General features: G+C 30.4%; 6 protein-coding genes across 12 annotated transcripts; 5 read left to right on the top strand and 1 right to left on the bottom strand.

The window, feature by feature from the left end:
• Positions 1 to 508: 508 nt before the first annotated feature.
• On the top strand, positions 509 to 4,506 carry L(2)41ab (lethal (2) 41Ab). Its single transcript, XM_076378929.1, has 8 exons — positions 509 to 640; positions 769 to 1,391; positions 1,571 to 1,814; positions 1,882 to 2,292; positions 2,357 to 2,878; positions 2,993 to 3,280; positions 3,341 to 3,499; positions 3,565 to 4,506. Exons 1-8 carry the CDS (start codon positions 509 to 511, stop codon positions 3,790 to 3,792), a joined length of 2,607 nt encoding a protein of 868 aa, XP_076235044.1. The 3' UTR covers positions 3,793 to 4,506.
• A 491-nt stretch (positions 4,507 to 4,997) lies between these two features.
• LOC143179422 (facilitated trehalose transporter Tret1) lies at positions 4,998 to 6,439 on the top strand. Its single transcript, XM_076378642.1, has one exon. The coding sequence runs from the start codon at positions 4,998 to 5,000 to the stop codon at positions 6,414 to 6,416; it is 1,419 nt and encodes a 472-aa protein (XP_076234757.1). The 3' UTR covers positions 6,417 to 6,439.
• Positions 6,440 to 7,729: 1,290 nt separating this feature from the next.
• Dpa (disc proliferation abnormal) lies at positions 7,730 to 11,739 on the top strand. The gene is made up of 9 exons (XM_076378928.1): positions 7,730 to 7,807; positions 8,258 to 8,580; positions 8,730 to 9,076; positions 9,147 to 10,039; positions 10,110 to 10,429; positions 10,512 to 10,789; positions 10,869 to 11,269; positions 11,346 to 11,556; positions 11,638 to 11,739. The coding sequence occupies exons 2-9, from the start codon at positions 8,358 to 8,360 to the stop codon at positions 11,731 to 11,733; spliced, it is 2,769 nt and encodes a 922-aa protein (XP_076235043.1). The 5' UTR covers positions 7,730 to 7,807; positions 8,258 to 8,357; the 3' UTR covers positions 11,734 to 11,739.
• A 657-nt stretch (positions 11,740 to 12,396) lies between these two features.
• Positions 12,397 to 15,387, top strand: Rac1 (ras-related protein Rac1). The gene is made up of 3 exons (XM_076378649.1): positions 12,397 to 13,011; positions 13,492 to 13,879; positions 13,987 to 15,387. Exons 1-3 carry the CDS (start codon positions 12,977 to 12,979, stop codon positions 14,140 to 14,142), a joined length of 579 nt encoding a protein of 192 aa, XP_076234764.1. The 5' UTR covers positions 12,397 to 12,976; the 3' UTR covers positions 14,143 to 15,387.
• Positions 15,346 to 18,758, bottom strand: Exo70 (exocyst complex component 7). 2 transcript variants are annotated; one of them, XM_076378639.1, is made up of 8 exons: positions 18,618 to 18,740; positions 18,247 to 18,312; positions 17,857 to 18,100; positions 17,236 to 17,774; positions 16,612 to 17,163; positions 16,303 to 16,537; positions 15,958 to 16,227; positions 15,346 to 15,675 (listed from the first exon to the last, which is right to left on the bottom strand). In XM_076378639.1, the coding sequence occupies exons 3-8, from the start codon at positions 18,086 to 18,088 to the stop codon at positions 15,404 to 15,406; spliced, it is 2,100 nt and encodes a 699-aa protein (XP_076234754.1). In that variant the 5' UTR covers positions 18,089 to 18,100; positions 18,247 to 18,312; positions 18,618 to 18,740; the 3' UTR covers positions 15,346 to 15,403. The 2 variants fall into 2 exon arrangements, with proteins under 2 accessions (XP_076234754.1, XP_076234756.1); XM_076378641.1 differs by lacking the exon at positions 18,247 to 18,312 and having other exon boundaries at positions 18,618 to 18,758.
• LOC143179423 (B-cell receptor-associated protein 31-like) lies at positions 18,748 to 21,671 on the top strand. Of its 6 annotated transcripts, none has more exons than XM_076378645.1 (3): positions 18,748 to 18,819; positions 20,504 to 20,801; positions 20,900 to 21,671. In XM_076378645.1, exons 2-3 carry the CDS (start codon positions 20,528 to 20,530, stop codon positions 21,328 to 21,330), a joined length of 705 nt encoding a protein of 234 aa, XP_076234760.1. In that variant the 5' UTR covers positions 18,748 to 18,819; positions 20,504 to 20,527; the 3' UTR covers positions 21,331 to 21,671. The 6 variants fall into 6 exon arrangements, with proteins under 6 accessions (XP_076234760.1, XP_076234763.1, XP_076234761.1 ...); XM_076378648.1 differs by lacking the exon at positions 18,748 to 18,819 and adding an exon at positions 19,489 to 19,580; XM_076378646.1 differs by lacking the exon at positions 18,748 to 18,819 and adding an exon at positions 19,608 to 19,711.
• Positions 21,672 to 21,999: the final 328 nt, after the last annotated feature.

Below are 21,999 nucleotides of genomic sequence, written 5' to 3'. Positions count from 1 at the left end.
AAAGATACCTATTTTCATTATTAAAAAAGACATGATATCAATAAAAAGCTTATAAAATCAATAAATTGATTTTAAATAAACGATTACTTTGCTTCCAACAAAAAAAGTTACATTTCGAGGAATTCTCGTATTCACAAGAGTTTCTTAATTTTTTGTGAAAACTAATTTGTATAGTCATAAACTATTTGATAAATTGTTGCAAGAATAGAAAACAATATAATTTTATAATACTAACTAAAAAGAGTTTACCTTCTAATAATCCTCAATTCTCGGTTATTGCCATGGTTACCGCGTCATTTAAATAGATCTAACAATAAAAGTTCCACACTTGAAAGTATTAATAAAATAGCTACTTAAAATTCGAGAAGTTTAAAAGGGTTTAATATATTTCCTACTTATTATATTATCCTTTTACTTACGTAGATTACATAAAATAATTAATAAGAAAAAGCTCTTTCAAAAAATAATTTTCACAATTACGTAAAATTTGAAGATATAAGGCAGCAAAATGAATCTGAATGAAACTTCTACATTAAATGTTCTGAATCCAGATGATAAATTAATGGAAAAGTTTCAAAAAACTCTTCACACACATTTGTTGGAAGTTAATAACAGACTCACAGAAGAAATATTTGAACTTGTAAGCAATTTCTTTTATGTAGAATATATAACATATCTATTTTTTATATGTCATTTTAATTTTATCTAAAACTATGTAATAAGAATTTTTTAATTTGCAATAATTTTGGTTTAATCATATATTGTTAGGAAGCACAAATAAAACAAACAGAAAAAGAATTAGAGTCTGAAGGTGTACAACTGTATCAAGCACAACAAGAAGTAGAAAATCAACAAACAACAATAAAGCAATATACAGAGGCATTGACGAAAGTTGCATCACTAAGAGAAAAAAAGAATCATAATATAGAAGATGCTAAAGAAATTTTGAAAAAAAGTAAATCTAAATTAAAGGAAGAAGAAAGTGAAAGAGAAAAGCTTTCCCAAGAGCTGAAAAATTTGTTAACTTTTTATACCTACTTGTCCAAATGGGAGAAAGATCTCAATGATTATTTAAAAATATCTAAACAGATGTCATTACAAGATGCTAGCAAGAAAAAAACATTAATGAATAAAAAACAACAACGAGATTTTATTTTGTATCGCTTGAAGGAAGAAGTATGGAAAATTGAAACCGAAATAGCGTATTTAGATGAGCAATTACAAATTAAAGATAGAGAAAAGGAAGACACTAAGCGAATGATAATTGACGCGAATGCAGATCTAGAAACTTTGCATACAGAATATAAAGATTTACATGATAGATGGAAATCTGTGGTAGCCAATATTTCTAAAAGAAATGATATTTATGATCAGTTACATTCTGAACAAGAGTAAGTATTCTAGAAGATTATTAACTTTAAATGTTTATCACATATCTTCTATGATATATTTTTTATAAAACAATGTATCATATTTATCATTTATCACTAAACTTTAAAAAAAAAAAAGGTACTGCATAGAAATATAGTATGATTTAATTTTATGTATAATGTACTTATACATTTTATAGAGAAGTACATAAGTTGTATAACTTGCTATTATTGGAAATACAAAAGATTAAAAAGGAGACAGAGAAAGAGATGGAAACTAATGAACATTTAACATCTTTATCTTGTCGCATAGAAAACGACATTGGAATTATGTCGAGAACATTATCCAATTACAATGAAAAAATTATGGATATTGAATTGCAATTACTCAATATAACAAAAGTCAATGAGCAAACACAGCATGATTATAACGTCTTTCTTATAGTATGTTTAATACATTATATCTGCTAATTCAATTAGGAATTAGTATAATTACAGAATAATTTTTCAGGAATATCAAAACTGTATGTCTGAAGAAGGACAAGCACATAAAAAATTTGAAGTTATTCTGGCGAAGAAGAATAATTTAGAAGACTTAATATTTAAAAAATTAGAACAAAAAGTTATATGCGACAAAACAACACAATATGTCAATGAATTATTATTAAATGCAAAAAATGAAGTGTTAGAACATGAAATTTCGGTTGCACGTATTGAGAATATGTATGGAAATAATCTCTTGGAACTAGAAAAACTTAAAAATGTCATTGAAAACCAAAAGCTAGAATTACAGGAACTTTCACAGAAAGGTAATGGAAAAGAAAAAGAGATGGACGAATTACAGAAAGAAATACGAAAACATGAAACTGTAATCGAAAGAAAACAAAGAAAAATTCTTGGAATAAATAAACTTATTGAAGAGGTTGTACGTCTTTTTATTTTTCTTTTTTCAATTTTAAATATTATTTATATATATATAATTTTAGATTGTATCAACTACTGGTAGTGAAGAATTGAGTCCACAGGATTTAAAAATTATCACTTTACAAAAAAATATTCAAGAGCTCCTACAAAATAATCAAAAAGCACAACAATTTTGGATACGTCAACAAGGCTTTATGGTTTCATTGAGCCAACAAAGAGAAACTCAGATACAAGAATTAAATCTCCTTGCTAAAGAAATTATGATCATGGGACAAAAAAATTTTAAATTGGAGTATGCTTTAGAAATGCTTACAAAGGAAGAAGTAAATATCAATAAAGTCATAGCTTCTCTTGAACAAAAGGTGTTACGTATGAATTCAGATTTAGTGCTACAAAAAGATCTAAAAGAAGAATTAGAAGACAAAAATTGTATAATGAAGAATGAATGTATTTTGTCTTTCCAAGAGCTTGAATTAAAACTTATAAAATTACAAAGCGATTTAAAAAATTTATCTACTGAAAAAGTAATGTTAAAAGAAGAATTAAAATCTATATTACAAGAAAGTTTATCGTGGGAAAAAAAGGTAATTAACATTTTAATACTATTGTAATTTCCTAAATGTTTTCTTACAGTTAATGATATGATAATAGTACAATAGTAATAACGTAATATACGTGTTAATAATCATATAATTAAGGTACAACTAATGCAAGAAACAGTAAAAAAAATAAAAGAAGATCGCGGTGGTGGTGGCATAGCATCGATGAAAGCGGAAATACATAAAATGGAAACGAGACTTTCCTATTTAAAAAAAATTCAAGAAAAATTAATTCATGATATGGAACTTTGCGTGGTAAGAAGGAGTATTATAGTGGATAGAGTAATTGGTAAGAATAAAAAAAATCCGAAAGAACGTCACAATGCGAAAGTAGTAATACACAAGCGTTTATCTAATCAACGAGTCACAATTAAACAGCTCTTAAAGGTATGTATTGTTTTTTTTGTTTATAAAAAAAATGACTAAAATATTATTTCATATTTACAGAGTATAAAACAAACTGATAATACTATAAAAAACTTAACAACTGAAATAAAAGATATACAACATCAATTATTCAAATGCAAGCAAGATCTACAAAATTTAAAAAAACATATTTCTAGTTTAGAAGACGAAATTCAACAGTTGGAAATGCTGAAATATCATGTATGTTTTGTATTATATTATCAACAAAAGTTTCCAAAAATTTAATAATTGTTACTATTTTTCAGAATTTACATACCTTAGTTCTTAAGCAAAGAAAAGTGAAACAACTAAATGATATAAAGAATGGTACTTATAAAATGATTTATAAAAATGAATCTTTAATCGAAGAAACTTTACAAATGGAACGTACTTATCGAGAATATTTAAGAGACGTAATGGAAAAAACTGATCATGACTTTCCAATGTTGCAAACGAATGTACGGAAAATACTATTAACGCTGAAAATTCTTTAAAAAAAAAAAAAAAAAATTAATCAAATATAATCGGATGAAAAATATATTTAAGTTTAGAGAAATAGTTTTAGTAGATCTTTCAATCCATACACAAGGCGATTTTATCAAGTTATATCTAATATATCAAAAAATTTACGAAGATCATAAATAATATACTCAATGAGAGATTATCAATTAGATAAGGTGGATTTCGACCAACTTATGTAATCTATTTTTATCATGTTCGTATTTCCTTAAATATTTACTTTACGATTTAAATTTAAGTTATTATGCACGCGCGAATAAACGAAGGATAGATCGTAATAACAACAGGCAAAGAAAGTTAAAACGCAATAATTTGAAGGCAATCACAGTGAAGGCGGTCACTCTGTACTGACATTAATATAACATGCAATAAACAGGCCGATTAAATCAAGATTAATCTTTATTCAGTCATATCACTGATAAGAAACGAATGCTTAGGCAGTGACTATCGTTAAGTGTCCGAAAGCATTATATTTTGTAAAATACAACGGTACTTTACACACGGAACAGTTTCTCTCGACAGCTATAACATCTAACTAATTCTTCAATTTTTATTTAATTATCAAGGTATGTATACAAATGATAAAATATTATCGCTAAATTATTTATTAACTTACCCGTATTTTAATTCGTTTTCGGAGAAATATTTTAATATTATTTTTACTTACGAATAGTTTGACAAAAAATGTATCTATAACAATATTATTAGTTTTCATTATCACAAACAATAAGTAAATGAGCTTAGTTTAGAAAAAATTTTAAATTTATGAATCTTTTAAATTTCAATGGAAATTTGTTAATATCATAATGTTTCTTTAGAATTGTTTTTTTCTTCTACAAAATTTCGGAAATTAAGATTCTTCTAGATAAAATTGTTATCATAGTGTTTACTTTTTAATAGAAGAAATTACTGTGCATTACTGAAAAAGTGGCAAGTGGAAGGAATGCGGGTTCGATTTGGTTACATGATCTGTTCCCTATAGCCCACTTTTCCCGACATCGAATACGTTTGTTTTGATATTCGAGCGCATGTGTATAAGAACAGAATAAAGGACTTATCAGTAATTCGTGGCCAGAAAACGACACAGATAGGGCCCCAGTACCGTCCTGATTATCACCTTTCCAGTAACGTACGGTATTACTTACTGAATTTATTCCTAGATTTCGATAATTTCAACAAGATGAATGACAAGAGCATTGGAATTTCACAACAAACTTTGGTTTCCAATACTGAGGATCAAGTTGTACCAGCTAAGAGATTTCCTCAATATTGTGCAAGTTTAGCATCAACTCTTGGAGCATTAGCAGCTGGTTTAACATTAGGATGGACTTCTTCTGCTGGCTCTGATGGAAAAGACTTGGCATCAGAATATGGTATAAATATAAGTCCAGATGAATTTTCATGGATTGGATCACTTACTACAATTGGTTCAGCTGTAATATGTGTACCTATTGGATTTTTTGCTGATTTAGTGGGAAGAAAAACTACTATGCTCTTTATGGTGGTGCCTTTTACTATAGGTTGGCTACTGCTTATTTTTGCCAATTCTGTACTCTTGTTTTATCTTGGTAGATTCATTACTGGTATTAGCGGTGGAGGTTTCTGTATAGCTGCGCCAATGTATACAGCAGAAATAGCTGAAAAAGAAATTCGGGGAACTCTTGGATCTTATTTTCAATTACTTCTTTGTGTAGGCATTTTCTTATCATACATTGTGGGAGGTTTTGGGCATATGAAAGTATTATCTATTGTATCTGCTATCGTACCACTTGTCTTTTTTGCGATTTTTGTATTTATGCCAGAAACACCAATTTATTATTTACAAAAAGGAAATGAAGATGCAGCCAGAAAAAGTTTAATTAAGTTGCGTGGTGCTCACTATAATGTAGATAGTGAATTACAAAGTCTAAAAGCAGGACTAGAAGAATCAAGTCAGAAAAATGTTTCTTGTTTAACCATGTTCAAGAGTAAGGCAACTATAAGAGCTTACATAATTTCTTATGGTCTTATGATTTTTCAACAATTAAGTGGCGTGAATACTGTTGTGTTCTATGCTAGTGACATTTTCGAAAAAGCCGGTAGTACTCTAGAATCTAAATACTCTGCTATTATTGTAGGTGCAATACAAATAATCGCTGTTCTTGCAAGTTCACTACTTGTAGACCGCTTAGGTAGAAGAATATTGTTATTATTATCTATAATATTTTTGTTCCTAGCAACTTTTGTTCTTGGAGTTTACTTTTATCTTCAACAAATTAAGGAAGATGTTAGTGCAATTTCATGGATACCTTTACTAGCTGTATGTGTATTTATATGCTTATTTAATTTTGGTTTTGGTCCTCTTCCATGGATGATGTTGGGTGAAATTTTTGCTCCTGAGGTGAAAGGAGTAGCTGCAAGTAGTGCTGGTGTTTTAAATTGGATACTGGCATTTCTTGTTACTAAATTTTATACTAATTTAAAAGACGCAATGAATATTAGTGGTACCTTCTGGTTATATTCTGTAATCTGTGCTATTGGCATCTTCTTTGTATACTTTATAGTGCCTGAAACAAAAGGTAAATCTTTAGAACAAATTCAAAGAGAATTAGACTCATAATTTGTACTAATTTTATTATGACATTTTAAATTGTCTATGAGACTGATTATATATTTAAAAACATTAAAAATTTTGCTATTGCTCACACAAATGTATTCACACAATTATATTAGAGAAAAAAGTGTAAAGATGTATGGAAAACATAATATATAAAAATAAAGCTGTACATTTGATATAAAAAAATTATATTTTTTTATTACCATATTTGTAAATATTTGTAAAAAAATTTGTTTCACTTAGGACATTTAGTATTTTATGTCAGAAAAGTTCTAAGTAATAAAATACTTAAAATTAATATCAATTATTTATTTACAATGATACAGCATTTTATAAATGTAACTATATTTTATTATTCAACAAAAGAATTGAATTTCAATTTTAATAAAACACTTTCAAGTAACTAATGTAGAATATATTTTGCAATATTCCTATGATACGTTTTGTTAGCTTTTCATTTTAATTAATTTAATCAATAATATAATTTTTACATTTTTTAACTATATTTATAACAATACATAATCTTATCATGTTTTATTCAATTACACATTTAAATACTCTCAATGGAAAAGTATATATAAAACTACATATTTTGATAAGATTACTTTTCTTATCATTAAATGAAAAATATCAACAATTCAACAAACAAAAGTCAAATATCTTTTAATTTTTAGAATTATACACACATTGTAACATGTATAATTTTTATTAACTGATTTTTTTTTATCAATTATTAATAAATAAAGTAATTTACTAATTATATAATTGCAAATTCTTATTTAATTGTAAACTACTTAATTTTTAACTTTACGAAAATAATTAATAAGCAAAAACGGAATCAAAACAAGCAAGAAAACATTCACCAAATATGAAAATCAATTTTATCATATTCACCTCGTTTCTTTCTTTTCAGACTTACAAAAGATGGTTTGAGATTTCCTTCAGCTATAGACTGTCTTGCTTGCTTTATAATTCTTTCTACAGTCGCTACTGAGACACCTGTAGCTTCTGCGGTACATTTTGCTATGTTGTAATGTAAATTGAACTGTTTTTTATTCACTGCCAAATATTTATATACATTATATATAATTTCTCTAGCCTGAGGCTTGAAAGGTCGGCTGTTTTTAGGTTCAGGTACAGATAATAATTGACTACTAGTTGATGTTGATGTCATGCTGCTGGAATGTTAAAATATGTTTCTGTACAATACAGCTGTACTGAATAAACATGATGGTTCTATGTTCTATAGTGCACGATGAGTGCATGCCGGTTTGGTGAACAGAAAACCCATCAGACCTCTCCATTTTGTGTTTATTGGCCAACAAAGTAAATTTATAGTTAGCATATGGGAATGGGAAGGTCACAATTCCCACGAGGCCCACTTCAATTACATGGTGCGTTTACATCAAGCGAGTGAAGGCTCGTTCTTCCCTCACTTCAGCAATATTCAAGTGACGAAAGTATTCTTTTATTTACTTATCAATTTTAATATTATTAATTGATAATAATTGAAATTTGCTGAAGTGAGAAAAAGACAAGCATTCGCTCGCTTGGTCTAAATGCCCTATTAGAGGAATTCTGCTTAGCAAGGGGGTTTTTATATTCACAAACTTAACCCTACATACCTACCCAATTTAACAGTTTCCTGATTTTAAAAAATGAAATAGAAAATGTATTTGGAGTTTGGAGAAAGTTTAAAATTTGACTTCTTACTTTAAAAGTTCCAATAAATCTTCAAGATATTTCTATTTACCGACTGCTGTAATTAAAAAGCCCTCTGTTGGTGTACTCTGCAATCATGCATCTGTACTCTAACGCTATCTACAGATATCATTGTTTTGAAGAACACTTTAAGCGCGGGAAAATAACTTGGTCAGCAACCTCCAGCTACGCAGATACCTTTTTGCTTCATGCTGCACGAGTTTTGAAAATATAAAAGAAATAATGTCGAGTCCTGCGAGATCGTCAACAACGAACGGTAGTCCAAGAAGAACTCCTAGGAGACAAGCAACTCCTTCGAGATCATCGACAACGGACGGTAGTCCGAGAAGAACTCCTAGAAGACAAGTGACTCCTACGAGATCTTCAACAACGGATGGTAGCCCAAGAAGAACTCCCAGAAGACAGGTTCAAGGTTCAAGATCTCCTTCTGCTTTCGGTACTCCTCGTAAGTTTTATGTACCAAATATTCCATGATCCTTATATCGTATATAATTATTCTGTTTGTCTATAATACTTCATTTTGTATCAATATTAAATTTTTCATTTCAATTATAATATGACATGTCTCCTTTTTTTACGAATATTATAAATAAGGTACTAGAACACGCAATGGAGCTGAGAATACTGTCGAAACTCCATTACGGTGGGGCACCAGTGGTGCACGTCAAAATGCCTTAGGCCTTGGACACAGAGCTGCTACAATTGTTGCTTCTTCTGAGCATGACAGTGCTGGTGGTTCGGGTGATCGTTTTACAGATCACTCTGGTCCTATTAATGGATCAGAAAGTGGCTTACAATTATCTTCTCCAGTAAATTATGGTACTCCAAGTTCTTTGGGATCAATTCGTACTCCAAGGAGTGGAATCAGAGGCACTCCAATTCGACATAGATCTGATATTAATACAGATAGGCGTCTACGCCAATTTTCATTGCAAGAACCAGTAAGAAATTTCAGATACATTCATTTCATTTGAAACTTTCATTTAAGTAACTAATTTTTAATGACAATAGATTCCAGAAGTACCCACTGTCCCACAAACATCTGAAAGTGATGCAACAGGACCACAGTTGGTGGTTTGGGGAACAAATGTGGTCATAAGTCAATGCAAAGAACAATTCAAATCGTTTTTTCAACAATTTATTGATCCTGATGCAGAAAATGATGAACTTCCAGAAAATATGAATTTATCAGATCCTTTATACCTTCAGAAATTAGAGGAAATACATACATTGGAAGAACCATATCTAAATGTCAATTGTGCTCATGTGAAAATTTTTGACGAGCACCTTTATCAACAATTAGTTTCTTATCCTCAAGAAGTGATACCAACACTAGACATGGCTGCAAATGAGTTATTCTTTGAGAAATTTCCAGCTGCAGTTCTAGAACATCAGATTCAAGTGCGTCCTTTCAATGTAGCCAGTGTTAAAACTATGAGAGAATTAAATCCTTCTGATGTGGATCAGTTAATTACAATACCAGGCATGGTGATTAGAGTATCAAGACTGATCCCACAAATGCGAGAAGCTTATTTTAAATGTAGTGTTTGTGCTTTCACAACTCTTGTTGAGATTGAAAAGGGAAAAACAAAGGAACCCACAGTATGTGCACATTGTACACATAAATATTCTTTCACTTTGATACATAACTTAAGCCACTTTTCTGACAAACAAATGATTAAATTACAAGAGGCTCCAGATGAGATGCCACAAGGACAAACTCCTCATACTGTTGTTTTGTTTGCTCATAATAATTTAGTAGATACAGTTACACCTGGAGATAGGGTTTCTGTTACTGGAATTTATAGAGCTGCCACGCATAAGCCTAACTTTGAACATAATTTACAAGCTATCTACAAAACGTACATTGATGTAGTTCATTTTAGAAAGCATGATGTTAAACGGTAAGAAAAAAATGGCTAAATAAGATTTGAAACTCATTTGTACATGTTACCTATTTTCAATTATTCATAGATTGTATGACCAAGAAGATGGTAAGGAACATAATTTTGCACCAGAAAGGATAGAACTTTTGAAAATGTTATCTCAAAAAAAAGATGTCTATGAACGATTGGCAAGGCATATGGCTCCAAGTATATATGCAAATAATGATGTGAAGAAAGGAATTGTATTGCAGTTATTTGGTGGAACTAGAAAAAATTCTACTATATTTGGAAAACATTTTCGGCCTGATATTAATATATTACTATGTGGTGATCCTGGTACAAGTAAATCACAATTACTACAATACGTTTATAACTTAGTACCACGTTCTCAATTTACCAGTGGAAAAGGTACAATAAAATAAAAACAAAATTAAATAGACAACTAAAGCTTTTTATATAAATACTAACACGTGTAACAAACATTGTGCAGGTTCTAGTGCTGTTGGCTTGACCGCTTATGTGACAAAAGATCCAGAGACTGGACAATTGTTATTGCAAACAGGAGCATTAGGACTTGCGGATAATGGAATATGTTGCATCGACGAATTTGATAAAATGAGCGAAAGTGCGAGATCAGTATTACACGAAGTAATGGAACAACAAACTCTAAGCATTGCTAAAGCTGGAATCATTTGTCAATTAAACGCTAGGACCAGTATACTCGCTGCTGCTAATCCATGTGAATCTCAATGGAATAAAAATAAAACTGTATGTAATTTAAAAAAAAAAAAAGACAATTTTACTATCATTTTTTACTAGTATTTATAAATTTCTTTTTTTTTTTTAGGTGGTTGAAAACGTGAAATTACCTCATACTCTACTTTCTCGATTTGATTTAATTTTCTTAATATTAGATCCACAAAGTGATGCATATGATACTAAACTTGCAACTCATATGGTATCTTTATACTATAAGAATTTAGAGGAAGATGAAGATGAAGAAATGAATAAAAGTATCGTTCGTGATTATATAGTTTTTGCAAAGGAGCATGTTAATCCTGTGCTTAATGAAGAAAGCCAACAGAGATTAATACAGGCTTATGTTGATATGAGAAGAGTTGGAAAAGGGCGTGGGCAAATAACAGCATACCCTAGACAACTGGAATCTTTGATACGATTATCTGAAGCGCATGCTAAAGTACGACTGAGTCCTATTGTAGAGATACAAGATGTTGAGGAAGCTTGGAGGTTTGTAGTTGGATGGAATTGTAATATAAATATTGATCTAAATCTCATTTAAGTAACGAAATATTTTTTTCAATAGATTGCACAGAGAAGCTCTGAAGCAATCTGCTATAGATCCACTAAGTGGCAAAATAGACATAACAATTTTGACTACTGGTATATCTTCAGTAGCCAGGAAAAAGAAGAAGGAACTTTGTGATGCGCTTCAGAAGCTTATAGAAAGCAAGGATAAAGTTCATGTACTCAATCAACAAAAACTTTTTGCTGAAATAAGACAGTCTTCTGAATTGGTTAGTAGAAGTATACTATAGATTTCTAAGATATTAAATTAATAGAAAAAGTTTCGAGTTAAATTATTACTTTTTTATTAGATGGTGACAAGGGACATGTTTGAAGATGCTTTAAGAGAACTGCAAGATAATGGACTAATAACTGTAATTGGAAGAAGCAGCATTCGCATTTCTTAATGTTTCATACGTACTTTTTTATCATAATGGAATAATCTCTTGAATATTTTTAATAAAGTATTTTTATATATTTCTCATGTAAGAAGAAATTTTTTATTTTACTTGATATGTAAATCCTCCAGTTGAGTTTTGCCAAGCTGTATACATTTTATAATTTATTTCTGTTAATTATTAATTACTAACTTTTTAGTCTTCTGCTTTATATAGATCTTATAACAAATATAATACCTGGAAACTTTCAAATTTAAAAATTTATATTCTATGAGTATAAGTACTTTGATATTTATAATTTATCACTTATATTTATTACCAAATTATAAAAAAAATTAAAATTATTTATTAATGCAAAGGAAATTTCATTATAAAATTGACTTACATTCTTGTGCTTCAAATTGCTGTAAACATAGTAATATTCATTTATATATGTGTATGTATCATTATTATTCGAATTTGAAATAGCTTCAATTTTTAGACTCAATAAATCCTAATGAAGTTGGAATTAAAAATATTTAATAAACAATTATATTAATAAGTACACATATATGTATATTGAAGGTACAGAATTTTTCCCGCATTTTTTTGTAACACGTATGCATGCATGCATGGGAATTCTCGTTAAGCTAATGCGCATTCGCAAAAATCCCTCCCAAGTCCGTTACACTATCGGTTGTCATTTCAACCATAATTTTATGTGTCTGTAAACCTACGCTCAAAGAAATCTTTTCGAGTTGAACATGTTCCTACGACATTTCTAAATAAAGGAGAAAAATTATCGAAGCTTCGTTAAAAATCTACGCGTTCGTAAAAACACCATTTTAATTCTTTAAAGGAAAATAAAAAGCTGCGATCATAATTGAGGCCACAGATTGAGGTCAGGAGTGCTGCATCCAACGAAAGACCCCCTACTACGTTTTCCACTACAAACAAAGGCAAATTACGAGAAATTCTAATTTATCCCTGCTCACGTAATTCCTTCGTCTTTCGTTCCCCTTTTCCCAGGTTCGCGACTTTTTCCGATCCTTCTCATTCGTCCTCTCATTTTATGATTTTCCGTCTTACTTTTGACACTACTTATTTATCTCTCTTGCACCCGTTTCCTTTATGTTCTCTCTCTCTGTTTCACGGCACTTCAACTCCTTTCTCTGTTCCTCTTGATCTTTCGTACTCTGTCGAATCGAACTAGCCTCCCTTCCTGCGAATTTACGTGGATATTTCTACTTGTGAACGGTTCCCAACCTTCAGGATGCAGGCCATTAAGTGCGTTGTCGTAGGGGACGGGTGAGTATTTTCAAACTTCTTTTGTAATGTTTCGTAATACGTCTACCTCACCCTATTTTCGATCCGTGCTACTCGATCTAGAGGATCGTCAGGGACGATTGGTTTTCCCCGATCAAGAACTATTTCAAAGCAGGCACCACACCCGTTATGCCTTCGAATCCGTTTTTCTCAATATTTTTGCTCCATTTGCAACGGGCAGCATGATAATTAATGTTTCAATTCGACGTTAATGATTAATTGTAGATAATTCATTACCTGGATCTGTTTCTCTTACTTTCCCTACCTCTTCCCTCCCTTCTCTCTCATTCTCCTATGATTAAGTTTACATGTAATATTTGTCATTTTATTAACTCATTTTAATGAAATTAAAGGAACATACTTTGCTATTATGTACTCTATAATTAACCTTCTTTCTGTTAAGATCATTTCATGTACTTGTACAGTTGATTTAATTTTCTTTTAATTGGTTCATTTCTACAGAGCAGTAGGTAAAACATGTCTTCTCATAAGCTACACAACCAACGCATTCCCTGGAGAATATATCCCAACTGTATTCGACAATTATTCTGCGAATGTTATGGTGGATGGCAAACCCATCAATCTTGGTTTATGGGATACAGCGGGTCAAGAAGATTATGACAGACTAAGACCATTGTCTTACCCTCAGACAGATGTCTTTCTGATTTGTTTCTCTCTGGTTAATCCAGCTAGTTTTGAAAATGTCCGTGCTAAGTGGTATCCAGAAGTTCGTCATCATTGTCCAGCTACTCCAATCATTTTAGTAGGGACCAAGCTAGACTTGCGTGAAGACAAGGAGACAATTGAGCGATTAAAAGATAAAAAGTTGGCACCCATTACATATCCTCAGGCATGTATATTTTGTTTTGTTTGTTAATAATTTACTTAGAAAGTAATAATAAATACATTCATTCTTGCAATATCATAATTTTAAATAAGGATTTTATTTTCTATTAGGGCTTGACAATGGCAAAAGAAATTGGTGCAGTGAAATATTTAGAATGTTCAGCTCTGACTCAAAAAGGATTGAAAACAGTATTTGATGAAGCAATCCGTGCAGTATTGTGTCCTGTTCTCCAAGTGAAACCAAAACGTAGATGTTTCCTTCTATAATATTAAATGTCCGACGACGGCGGAGCGCGTGCAAATGTACTATCCCTCCTCCGATCGGACTTGATTGCAGCAGGATATCTAACTTTGATTATAAAAACCCGTTATACGGTCCATCTCTCTACAAGCATCTGCCATAAAAGCGCACAAATCAATTTGTATAATGCGTATGAGAAGGTAAAAAAGGAAATATACGCAATTTAAGTGTTTTGGACATTAGCTGAATGTTCTGAAGAGAGGAAGGAAGCCAAATGAAAACTGAACTGATAATGTACAGTATATTAAAGTGTGTTATTAATATTAGTTATTACATATGAATCTTAAGGAAACAAGCATTACTATGTATGTGCGTTTATGTGCGCACTGGATACTAATCAATTTAATGGAAGAGGTAAACCATTTTATGCAATTTTGCATTGTATATTTTAGATAATAAAAGAGGAGTTATTCGTTTCTAAAAGTTTTGGTATAGGAAAGAACTAACGCAACAAATATTAACAGAAAGTATTTGAATAATATAATTGTGTATTGAGAGTTTATTATTTACTTATACATTATTTTTTGTAAGAAACTGTTTTCTCAGATAAGTCAATCTTTGAAGCTAATAATTCTATTTGGAGCCCATTAGCTATACATCAATTTGTATCTTTCGTGGTAAATATACAGTTGCAAATCACATAAAATGACTTCTACCTTAACTAAATTGGTTGATATTACTATATACATACCATGGTATAAGATAGATAGTCGTGTAAGTTTTAGAGGTGAGCAATACAAGTGCGATTCTAATTCTTTGCCTCTTTATTACGTCTTCATGTTGCTGCCGTTTTACTATAATAGATACGCACAACATGGCTAAAGAGAGATAAAATACAAGAAATTTAATATCAGAGGCAGAGAAAATTAGTATGCGTGAGTGAATGATTAAGAGAGTGCACATAAAAGTCTAAAGAGAAAGACAGGAAGGAATTATTCTGTAGCAAGTAATTGTACATAAATGGTAAAAGTTCAAACTGTATTCCTATTACTATCATTTTACATGTATAAGCTACTGAATCTAAATCGAACGTTACTTGTTTTTTATATATATATTATAAATATATATAAAGTGGGGCTGGACCGAGATCTATTTCAATCGTCGCAGATCCACTGACCTGTGCAATCTATCCGGGGAATGGGGATTCAGTCCATAAAAAATATCATGAATACTGTAACTAAATATGCTTTATTAAATGGGTGTTTATTAAATTTTTCTAGTTATTCATTACGCCGTTGTATCAAAGAACGTATCGATCAACGCAGATATCTGTTCAGGAGTATATTTTATGTATTTAGATGGATTTTTAGAAAATGATATTCCGCGATATTTATTATGGAACGTAGTATAAAGAGGAACAATGGCTTGCTGAAGTTCTTTCCGTAATTCTTCTCGTAACCGAGCATCAGGTACAGAATAAGAGCGCTGACACTTTGCGACTTCCTCTAATTCTCTTGTGAAGCCCAAAAATTTCTCTTTTAACGTTTTTGCTCCTGGCTCTATAAAATAATGAAATGTTCACAATCTTCGTTTTACACATTTTTTACTTAAATGTTATGTGATTTGTAAAAATATAATAACCGCCGCAACTGTGTTACACGATTTATACATTTTATAAAATTTACTTATTTTTTATTATCTTATAGATACTTTTTAAATTTCGAATAATTCATTATTGTCTATAGATATAAAATTTTATGTGTAAAATAAATATAATTGGAAAAAAACAATTTTTCATTTCATATAAAATACGATAGATACTAAGATTTTAAATCCAATACCTGATTCATCAGTGGGTTGTTCGAGGTAAGTTCGTGCTTTTGCAAAGGTAGTGAAAACATAATTAGTTTTATCACGTTGTAAAAGATCGTGGTATGTTTGTTCTGCGCTAGGCTCTACTAATAATAACAATTCCATTAGAGAACTACGACGTAAAGCATTTACGACATGATTATGATTATTTAAACGAAAGAGAGCTCGTAATGCAACGTCCGAATAGCACGTGTCACTTTTACTTACAAGTGCTAAATTCAATTGTGCTAATACTTTTTCTGAAACAAAAGTATCATGTAAAAAAGTTCCAAATTCTTTGATGATATTGTTAAATATAAACATGTAATACTAACTTATATATGTGCCTAAAACAATTCTGTACATATTCTCTGACTGTTTTACAGGTACAGTTCCCTCCATATCAGTACTACGCCTCAGAACAGCCCCTGCAGTATCTGCATACTCCGCTAGTTGCTCTAGAAAAACTAAGACATTGCTTGTGCTTTCTGCTACAGTACCATCTTTAGGCAAAACCGAATTGGATTCATTTCGAACGCTTTCTGCAAAATCTTCCAATGCTTTTGCTCCCTGTATTATTAAATAATACGTTATAAAATTTGAATAAAATTTTTATCCAAAAATTTAATTAGATTAAAACGTACTGTTATATTTAATGTGTTAAGCACGGAACTAAATTTTGATCTAAGAGCATAATCGCAACCTTCTACGGTACGTTCCAAATCAGGTTTTAATTCTCCAAGATGTTTTAAGATGGGGAAAATTACTAATACTGCTGAAAAATCGCGTCGTACAATACATCTTTTGGCTCGGGTGGCTATACTTTCTCCATCATGAGCTACAAGATCCATGGCTTCACGAACAGTGGCTTCTAAAACTTGAGCTTGTAAAGTGCTTGGCAAAATCTTGGCAACAAGTGATCGTTCTGCTTGCATTAGCTTATGAAGACCAACTGTTAATAGTAAATAATTTTCCATTTCTTGTTCATCTGGTGCTGTGTCCTCTACAGAATGTCCAGATAATTGCGGCGGTGGTTTCCTGGATGTAGTCAAAGACAATCCTAAGCCAGTAGTTTGGGAAGCTTTTAACAACATTCTACTAGCTTTCTTTTCAAGAGCATGTTGTAACCTCTTAGAAGCTCTTCTTCCACTGTTTTCTTGATTTCCTAATGAATGTCTGTTTCCAAATTTTGTTTTCTATAAAATATAATATAGTAACTATTTATAACTAATTAAACTAAGTGTTGTTTGTTATCATAAACTTCTTACTGGTAAAGGACTTCCTGCATGTGTACTACCACCACTGGCACTTCTCTGATGTTCTTTCAACAATTGTAAAGATCTTAAAACAATTGCAGAACGTACAGATGCATAAATTTTTACGTGTTTACGGTGTCCTCTTTCTTCAAGCCAACCCGCAATTTTAAGTAAATCTCCTAAAATGCTTTCTGGCAATTGGCAAAGAGATTGTGGAGCATCTTCACCACTGGTATCTTCATCTGAACCAATCAAATCCAGAAGTACAATTGGAAGGATTGGTTTACTCTGTCTAGTTAAAATATCATGAAACTCTGCATATAAAGCATCTAGTCCAACAACAAACAGGCTTGTAACATTTTCTAATTCTACAGAACTAGGATTATTTTTCTGAAAATAACGTTGTGCATTATAAAGACGGTTCATTGCTTCTAAGAAACTATCTAATCCTCCAGATCCTCCAGGACCTGCTCGTACTGCTCCTTCCACTTCTTGACATACTCCATAATATCCAATAGCATGATCTAAAGCATTCAATGTTCTTTCTATATCTATAGAGAAAAAAGATAATGAGAATTAAAATATTGAATGACTTCAATCAGTTACAGCAATTTTTTAAATATAAGTTTGTACTTTGTTGCTGTGCTTGAAGATTTCCTGTTTCATTGTAAACAGGAAGTATAGTACGGCGTAATGTTGCAAGACGTTGTTCCAAAGAAGAAAGAATTCCTACAACACTGTTTGTTAATTTTCTACTTCGTTCCTCTGCTTCCTTTAATGCTTCTAAAGAAGCAATCTCTGCTTCTAATTTACATTGTATTTCAAATCTTCGTTCTGAAGTATCTGCTCTTGTAGTGTGCATCATATTCTTTTCAAACTATAAAAAGAATCATAAATCTTTTTATTTACTATCATAATTTACATGTTTTAAGATATTTTTCATTAAATAATGCTTTCAAGTAGACTCAAACTTAAATAATACATTGAAATATTCTATGAGCATTTCAAAGAATGAAATAGTACCTCAATGTGATTAGATCTAAATCAATTAATTTTGGTGATTCCTAAAGAGCTTCATTCTTCAAGATACTAAAAAAGATCAAAATATATTTATAACAGTATATTTCAGAGCTATAAGTACTCATTCTCAGACTTGAAACCAATTAATTTAGACTAATTTTTTGTAAATATATTAAGTGTACTAATAATTTTTACTAATAATATTTTAAATTACATGAAATTTTGTATAAGTTATAATTAATATTAAAAATACTGTCAAACAAAAGCATCAACACTCTGCATCATCGATAAGAGATATGAAAAAGGTTATGAGATTAGAATCTAATAATCTATTGACATACGTACTATTTCACGGTATGTGTAACAACACTTACGTGGCAGCAGCTTTCAATATTTCAAGTACTCCTATTACTACGATATACAAAAGTGAACTTCATAATATTTACATATGTCTAACATTATTAACTAAATTATAATGAAACACGAATTAAGTATTTAACATCATGTCATTTCCATATTTCAGATTCAAAATTTGAAGGTTACGATTTACGATATACATGTTGCATTCTATGTAACGTAAGTATATACAGGTGTATATTCATCTACCTATCATATATAAAAAAATAACCCAATAATTTAAAATATTTAGTACTGGTATTGTACAAATATATGGAATACGTTTTACAACAGACTGAATAACTGAACGTAATTATCGTACAAGGGTTAGTAATAATGATACAACATTAAAGTATAGTAAAAGTTAGTGAACTAACTTCACATGGGTGTCTATTAAGATTTGAATCAGAAGACATATTTCTACGAGAAAGTGGAATTAATGATACTGAAACGACTGAAACACTTCGAAAAAGAATTAGAATTTATGGGGACGTATATTCACTTGATGCTATGTTTATGAGCAATTAAACTGCATGAGAACATGTAGATATTTGTTATAGACGTGGTTATTGGTGACGGAGAATCTTTCGCTCCTGTTGTCGAGGATGGAAAGAATCTATTGCACTCACTGTAGGATATATTAAATATTGTGACAAGAATAATATATGATTGTTGCCTTTGGATATATGATTAAAAGGACACTTAATTGTGATGACTACGTACATATGTTGTGTTGTTGTATGTTCGTACATATTTATTACATGAACGAATGAAAATTCAAGTACATAGTTGAGTACAGTTGGGTGGATCCATAACTATTTAGTGTGTATGTACCTTAATACCGAACTCACATGTGATTTCAGTATATTCGGTTATATTAGACATAATATATGTATGTCGGATTGTCTCGCGATATTATTCATTTAATGTCATGATTTAAGGTAAACGTGAAATTTATAGTGTATTTAAATATAAGGAATAAATTCGAGTACACAGGTTAAGATGATAATCTGATGTATAACGTCATCGAAGGAGGTTTATTTATACGTATATACAATTTCTGACATTCTATGTACGTACTTTGAACTTAGTCTTTGTCTGCGTTGCGAGCAATTGCAAATTACCGGTGTGAGATTTTAGAGATTCAATTTTTATTAAAATCGTATAATTATTAGATTAAGTTTTAAATAAAATCAGTCTACGTAACATGAACATAAACTTAGTGTATTGAACATTAAATATTGAATATTTACAATTTTTTCTGTAGAAATCTCGAGACACTATATCTACGAAATTTTCAACTTGTAAATATATTTATTTATTAAATTACTAGTAAAGTTATATAAATACATTTTTGTTGTATGCAAGTATGTTTGAAAGAGTGCAGAGTTCAAAAGTAAAAAAATAATAGATAAAACTTTTGGTTTTTTGTCAAAGACAGACTTTGTTTTACATGTTACTATTTTTGTAATAATCATTATTTTATTAGAGTATTTTAATCGAGAAACGGTAATATTACTTACATTTATTATTAGAATGTATAAAACATATTTATAGGTTATATCTAAAAATGAGATAAAGCAATGCTATTATTAGTGCCAGGTACTAGGACCTTTGGGGAAACAATTTTTTAATGAATTTTACTATTCCTAGTATTAAATAGAGCAATTATATAAATAAATAGTATTTATTTGTTCTAATAGATCTCTCCGTAATTTACATTCAAATTTGAATAAAGATTGAATCAATTCAAAGAAAAATAAGAAGATAATTTTTGAATTATACATTTTAATTATTAATCTTTTAAATCATTGTATGTATGTCATTTTAAATATAAAATGTAATTTCACTATGTGTTTTTCAGATATTTACATATAAACACAAAAACATGAGTTTACAGTGGACATTAATCGCTGGCTTCCTTTATGCCGAAATTGCTATTGTATTATTATTGGTATTGCCAATAGCTTCACCAACAAGATGGCAAAAGCTGTTCAAGTCTAGATTCATGAAGAATTTGACTGACAAAGCATCAATTTACTTTGTTGTCCTTTTTGCTATATTGATCTTATTTCTATTAGATGCCATTAGAGAAATGCGAAAATATGCCATGGTTGGGGAACACACAGCAGAACATGCTCATTTAGATGCTGAAATGCAAGGTAAATACTATATTCACAATTGATATTTTATATTGCTTTAATTTTTTAACAAAAAATTGAATAGTACTCTTTATTTATTTTTAAATTATTCCACATAGGTAACATGAGATTGTTCAGAGCTCAAAGAAACTTTTATATCTCTGGTTTTGCATTGTTTCTCTGTCTTGTCATTCGCCGTCTGGTAATCCTAATTTCTACGCAAGCTACACTACTGATACAGAATGAAGCAGCTATGCGTCAAGCTCAGTCTGCAACAACAGCAGCAAAAACCTTATTATCTCAGAAGACAGCTGGGGAAAGTGCTCAAAACGATTCAAATGAAGCACATGATAAAGCTGTATCTGAATTGAAAATTCAAATTAAGGAGTTGCAGGGCAAAAATCAAGAATTGCAGAATCAGCTTACCAAACAGAAAATGGATAAGGAGGCACTAAAGTCACAAGCAGAATCTCTTGCAGATGAATACGATCGATTAAATAATGAACATGCCAAATGTCTTCAGTCAAGTGGTGATAAAAAGAGTGACTGAATCACATCTCAATTTTTTCACTGTTACTTATTTTTATATAGATTACTGTTATAATATATGTCTCATGTTATGATTTTGCTACAAAGCTATTTGGAATAAAAATTATTTCGTATTTGTTTTTTGTTAAGGTAATAATAAAGTTATGTGGTATAAATTTCGGTGAAATATCAATATTATAAAAAAAAAGATTTAACTTTGATGATGATAAGTTTATGCAATTATATATACATACATATAACAATTTAAGTGTAGTCAGTAGTGATAATGGCTTCGAATGAATTAATCTATTATGTATAAACATTTTATATTATAATACATGGTTGCATACTTTTATTTACTGAAAATAAATAAAAATTTTATTTATTGAAAACAAAGTTTACTAGAAAAGAATGTCCTATTTTTGAAAAAGAAAGACAATAAATGTGTCAAACTGTTCTCATGTAATCCATTCTGTTACATGCTATAAACCATTGATCTCTATATTATAGTGGTCAGTGTTATAAATATATATACAGGGTGTTCCTAAACAGCAAGTTATAACTTTAAGGAGTGATACTAAACACCAAAATAAGCAATAAGCGTCTAAAAATCTGGTGGAAATTACCAAAAATGAGCCCGCGCGGAGTCTTCAAGCAGTGGTTGTCTGCATGGCATTGTATCCCTGACGTA

The sequence above is a fragment of the Calliopsis andreniformis genome, chromosome 5 (assembly GCF_051401765.1).
Source record: "Calliopsis andreniformis isolate RMS-2024a chromosome 5, iyCalAndr_principal, whole genome shotgun sequence".
In the NCBI taxonomy this organism is placed as follows: Eukaryota; Metazoa; Arthropoda; class Insecta; order Hymenoptera; family Andrenidae; genus Calliopsis; species Calliopsis andreniformis.
The sequence above is the reverse complement of the archived record's forward strand: the minus strand, read 5'-3'. Positions and strand labels throughout refer to the sequence as shown.